The sequence below is a fragment of the Eimeria maxima genome, genomic scaffold (genome assembly GCF_000499605.1).
Source record: "Eimeria maxima Weybridge genomic scaffold, Emw_scaff718, whole genome shotgun sequence".
Classification (NCBI taxonomy): Eukaryota; Apicomplexa; class Conoidasida; order Eucoccidiorida; family Eimeriidae; genus Eimeria; species Eimeria maxima.
In genome coordinates, this window is record NW_013566713.1 from 2,501 (window position 1) to 7,500 (window position 5,000).

General features: G+C 42.9%; 2 protein-coding genes across 2 annotated transcripts in view; both read right to left on the minus strand.

The window, feature by feature from the left end:
* EMWEY_00041710 (hypothetical protein, conserved) overlaps nt 1-1,028 on the minus strand; it is a gene marked incomplete at both ends in the record, with an annotated part of 1,236 nt that extends 208 nt beyond the window's left edge. The window contains 4 exons of the mRNA XM_013482696.1: nt 213-310; nt 548-624; nt 800-845; nt 1,026-1,028. Coding sequence (XP_013338150.1) covers nt 213-310; nt 548-624; nt 800-845; nt 1,026-1,028 — 224 coding nt within the window. The remainder of the gene's footprint in view (nt 1-212; nt 311-547; nt 625-799; nt 846-1,025) is intronic.
* Nucleotides 1,029-2,527: 1,499 nt separating this feature from the next.
* The window catches only part of EMWEY_00041720 (kelch motif domain-containing protein, putative), a gene marked incomplete at both ends in the record, with an annotated part of 2,686 nt that continues 213 nt past the window's right edge, over nt 2,528-5,000 (minus strand). Inside the window, 7 exons of the mRNA XM_013482697.1 lie at nt 2,528-2,596; nt 2,963-3,252; nt 3,466-3,571; nt 3,825-4,192; nt 4,458-4,529; nt 4,622-4,663; nt 4,871-5,000. The exon at nt 4,871-5,000 is cut by the window's right edge and continues 213 nt beyond it. Coding sequence (XP_013338151.1) covers nt 2,528-2,596; nt 2,963-3,252; nt 3,466-3,571; nt 3,825-4,192; nt 4,458-4,529; nt 4,622-4,663; nt 4,871-5,000 — 1,077 coding nt within the window. The remainder of the gene's footprint in view (nt 2,597-2,962; nt 3,253-3,465; nt 3,572-3,824; nt 4,193-4,457; nt 4,530-4,621; nt 4,664-4,870) is intronic.

The following is a 5,000-nucleotide window of genomic DNA, read 5'->3' on the forward strand; positions in this document are numbered from 1 at the left end:
CTGTATATACATATATATACATATTTATTTATTTATTTATTTATTTATATAGAGGAGGCAAAAAGGAACAAAATAGATATAATTAGAGGGCTGTATCTTTTATATTTATTTTTTTATCATTTTTTCCCTATTTATAAACCCTAAACCCTAAACCCTAAACCCTAAACCCTAAACCCTAAACCCTAATTTAATAAATATTAGGGTTTTCTTACTTCATGCCAAAAACAAAACCATCATCAGCATTATCATCAATTAATCTTTCTCCTTCTTCTTCTGCTTGTAACTCCTCTGCATCTAATCTTCTTGTTGCCTATATATAATTAATAATAATTAATAATAATAAACCCTAAACCCTAATAAACCCTAAACCCTAGCAAATAATAATGTGTAAACATTTTTGCACAGTTAAGACAACACATACAATAGAATAACTCCCTAAACCCTAATAAACCCTCATAAACCCTAATAAAACCCTCATAAACTCTAAACCCTCGTAAACCCTCATAAGTAAACCCTAAACCCTCGTAAACCCTAAACCCTAGCATACTTGTAGATAGTCATAGTTCTCATCATTATCTTGGTTATCTTCTTCTTCCTCTTCATCGTCAATTTCAGGGTCAGACACTGCACATAAACCCTAAACCCTAAACCCTAAACCCTAAACCCTAGCAAACCCTAGTAAACCCTAGGAAACCCTAGGAAACCGTATAGAACAATAGTAAACACTAAACCCTCGTAAACCCTAGAGAAGGGGGAAGGGGAGTTAGGGTTAGGGTTTAGGGTTTAGTCATAAACTTACGGCGAGCCTGACGCTCTTCCTCCGACTCGTGCGAATGGCTAGACGGCTGCAGCAGCAGCAGCAGCAGCAGCAGCAGCAGAAGCAGCAGCAAACAGCAGCAGCAGCAGCAGCAGCAGCAGAAGATAATATCTTATGTTGTATAGACATCAAACCCTCCCTTATATAACTACTAAAGGATACACAGCAAACCCTAAACCCTAAACCCTAAACCCTAGTAAGTACGTACCATTTTGTGAGTAGATTAGGCAGCAGCAGCAAATGCAGCTTTTGCTGCAGCAGCAGCAGCAGCAAATGTTGCTGTTGCTATATAAGAAGAAAAGAAGGAAAAAAAAGAAGAAAAAAAGGAAGAAAAAAGAAGAAAAAGAAGAAAAACAACAAGGAGGAAATAAAAAGGATAAAGAAGAAGAAACAAATAAGAAAAGAAAACAGGGAGGGATCCTTAAAGAGCCAGGCTAAACCCTAAACCCTAAACCCTAAACCCTAAACCCTAATAAAATAAAAAAATAAATAAATAAAGATAAATAAGAGGTAAAAAGGAAGAAAAAGAAGAAGAGTTATTTAGGGTTTATATTGTTGTTATTTGTGTGGGGTGTACATACACCTAAATAAAGATATTTTTCTTCTTTTTATGAATAAAAAAGAATAAAATAGAGTAAATAAATAAATAAACATATACAAATTACATTTATTTCCTTTTTTATCCTCATTTATACCGAACTTTTCTCCTTTTTTCTCCTTTTTTGCCACCATAAGCCACCGGTGGTGGGGTGGTGGGTGTTTATTAGTGTTTAGGGTTTAGGGTTTAGGGTTTAGGGTCGGGGGATTCTTGAGGTCATTTTTTGTTGTTTTTTTTTCCTTTTTTTGATGAAATAAATTATATTTACTTAAATTATTTATTTAATTAAATAAAAACAATAAAAAAGACCTATTTAGGTGTATAGGTAGCTCATTTATATCTATATAATGATGTATATACCTCCTGATTGCGGTGTATGTACATGCATCTACACCTCATGAGGTGTACAGACACCTCAATAAAAGGGAATTAATTATTATTTATTTATTTATAAAGGAAATAAATAATAAATAATAAAAGAAAATAAAATATATAATAAACTATAAAAGAAGGGAAGAAGGGAAGGCAATTATAATAATGTACTCCTCCAGTCTCTCTCTAGCTCTTCCGAGTTCTAGGGTTTAGGGTTTAGGGTTTAGGGTTTACAGACACCATTAACATTAATGCTGCCTCTATCTGCTCTTGAGGGTTTTATAAACCCTACATCTTGTTACCATAGAGGCATGCCTGTGTAGGGTTTAGGGTTTAGGGTTTAGCTAGGGTTTATAAGACTTAATGTCTACTCTGCATCAACCATAGAATCTTGTTTGTAGGGTTTAGGGTTTAGGGTTTAGGGTTTATCTCCTCTTCCCCCACAAACTGTTCATATTAAAACTTCTGTATAAATAAACACATCTAATAAAAGAAACAAAGAGGGCATAAACCCTCAAACCCTAAACCCTAAACCCTAAACCCTATTGAAACAAGAAGGTGCCTATGAGGTATAAAAGGCCTTAGGGTTTAGGGTTTAGGGTTTAGGGTTTAGGGTATATTAAAGGCTGCCGCCTTCCCTTGCAGGGTAAACTATACAGCAAAGGGCACTACACTATGCAACGCCTAAACCCTAAACCCTAAACCCTAAACCCCTAAACCCTAAACCCTAAATAAGGGTTTTAATCAAGCCGTCCCTTCAATCGCTCAGCAACAGCAGCAGATTCAAAGGCGCGTCGTAACTCTTGGACCTATACACAACAAACCCTAAACCCTAAACCCTAAACCCTAAACACTAAACCCTAAACCCTGTGCTCCTTCTCCTCAGTAGCATCGCACCGATCCATTAAACCCCTAAGGTCTTAAACCCTAAACCCTTAATGGCAGTAAACCCTATACCCTACCCCCTAAGAGGCTGTAAACCCTAAACCCTAAACCCCAAACCCTAAACCCTACCTTCCCTACAGAAGGAAAATAATTAGATGATGCGCTTGCATTGCTCTTAGCAGGAACCTAAAGAAAAAAAAAAGAAAGAAATATACTTTGCTGCTGCTGCTGCTGCTGCTGCTGCTGTTGTTGCTGCTGCTGTTGCTGCTGCTGTTGCTGCTGTTTTTTACCTTTTCTTTTGCTGCAGAAGAGAAGATGGATGTGTGGGGTTTTGTCTCCTTTGCTGCTGCAGCAAATCTTTGTAAGGAGACAGTTGATGCTGCTGCTGCTGCTGCTGCTGCTGCTGGTGTATCATCTGTTCTTTTCTTTATTAAACATGTCCTGTCTCCTGTTGCTGCAGCTGCTGCTGCTCCTGCTGCTGCTACTCGTGCTGCTGCAGCAAAGCTGCTGCGCTGCTGCGGCGACTGGCAGCGATAAAGGCAGCAAATAGAAGACACACACTGAGGTACACTACGACGTCCTGCAACACAGCAGCAGCAGCAGCAGCAGCAGCAGCAGCAACAGCAGCAGCAGCAGCAGCAGCAACACCGGCGACAGCACGGGGTATGAGAGAGGAAGCAAAAAGGGAAGTTATACAGCAGCAGCAAAAACAGCAGCAGCAGCGATTAAAGCAGCAACCACAGCAGCAGCAACAGCAGCAGCAGCAACAGCAACAGCAGCAGCAAGATGTTACCTGAGGAGGTGAGCACCATTCCCTTTGGCTGTGTTGCTGCTGCTGCATTGCTGCTGCTGCTGCTGTGCTGCTGTATTGTGTCTTTAGGTAACTCCGATGCCCATAGCTGAACACAAAACGCATGCAAACAGCTCCTGTGCTGCTGTTGCTGCTGCTGCTGCTCTTGCTGCTGTTTTTTCTGCTGCTGTTGCTGCTGTTGCTGCTGTTGCTGCTGCTGCTGCAGGAGCAGCAGCAGACAAGATTACTCTTCTGTGGCTGTACCCAGCCGAGGCAGCGGCTCAGAGCAACACAGCAGCAGCAACAACGACAGCAAATGCAGCAGCAGCAGCAACAGCAGCAGCAGCAGCAGCACTGCTTACAGCCCACGGGGGACAATCAACTACACAAGAAGAAGAGGAGACACCGCCAAGTCCTGAATGTTCATACAATACCCACTCTACCTCCTGCTGCTGCTGCTGCTGCTGCTGATGCTGACGCTCCTGTTGCTGCTGCTGCTGATGGTGCTGCTGCAGCGGCAGGACTTCGCCAAAAGCAGCAAGGAAGTATGCCTGTAGATCTAGGACCTCAGCAGACAGCAGCAAGCTGCTGTTGCTGCTGCTGTTGTTGTTGCTGCTGTCTGTCTCCTCTGCTGCGCTGCTGCCACCAACAGCAAGCAGCAGCGGACGGCCATCAGCAGCAAACCACAGCAGCAAAGCAGCATCTACTCGTGCTATATTCAGGGGAGGGCCTGCACGGCAAACAGCAGCAGCAGACAACAACATACACTTGCAGCAGCAGCAGCAGCAGGAGCAACAGCAACAATAGCAGCAGCAGCAGCAGCAACAGCAGCAAACGACCTCAGAGGCCAACAACAACAGGCGCACATAACACACAGAACACAAACGGCAGCAAGACCAGAAGCAACAGCAGCAGCAAAAGCAGCAGCAGCACCAACAGCAGCAGCAGCAGCAGCAGCAGCAGCAGCAGCAGCAGCAGCAGCTATAGATGCAGACCTTCAATCCAAGTGTTAGTGATTGTATCAAACACTTCTACAGAATTTAATGCACGAACACCTCCTAAACCCCCTAAACACAAACCCTAAACCCTAAACCCTAAACCCTAAACCCTAAACCCTAAACCCTATTATTCCCTAAACTTTAAACCCTAGAGAGTATACTTGAAGCCAACCTAATCACCCTCTTGAATGCTAGACCCTCACCTTTATCCCTTTAAACCCTAAACCCTAAACCCTAAACCCTAAAAACCCTAAACCCTAAACCCTAATGCATACCAACACAGAATATTTTTCCCTTAATATGTTGAGCAGCAAAGCGGCAACGCGCTTGCTGCATTGATGGCAGCAAACCCCAAGGACGTATACACCCTTTTATATAAGGACGGTTGCTGCTGCGGGGAGTTAATATACCTTCTCCTGCTGCTGCTGCTGCTGCTGCTGTTGCTGTTGCTGCTGTTGCTGTTGGTGTTGACGGTGCTGCTGTTGTTGCTGCTGTTGTTGCTGCTGCTTCTTGGCCTGCGTGGGAAGCAGGAGTAGTTTC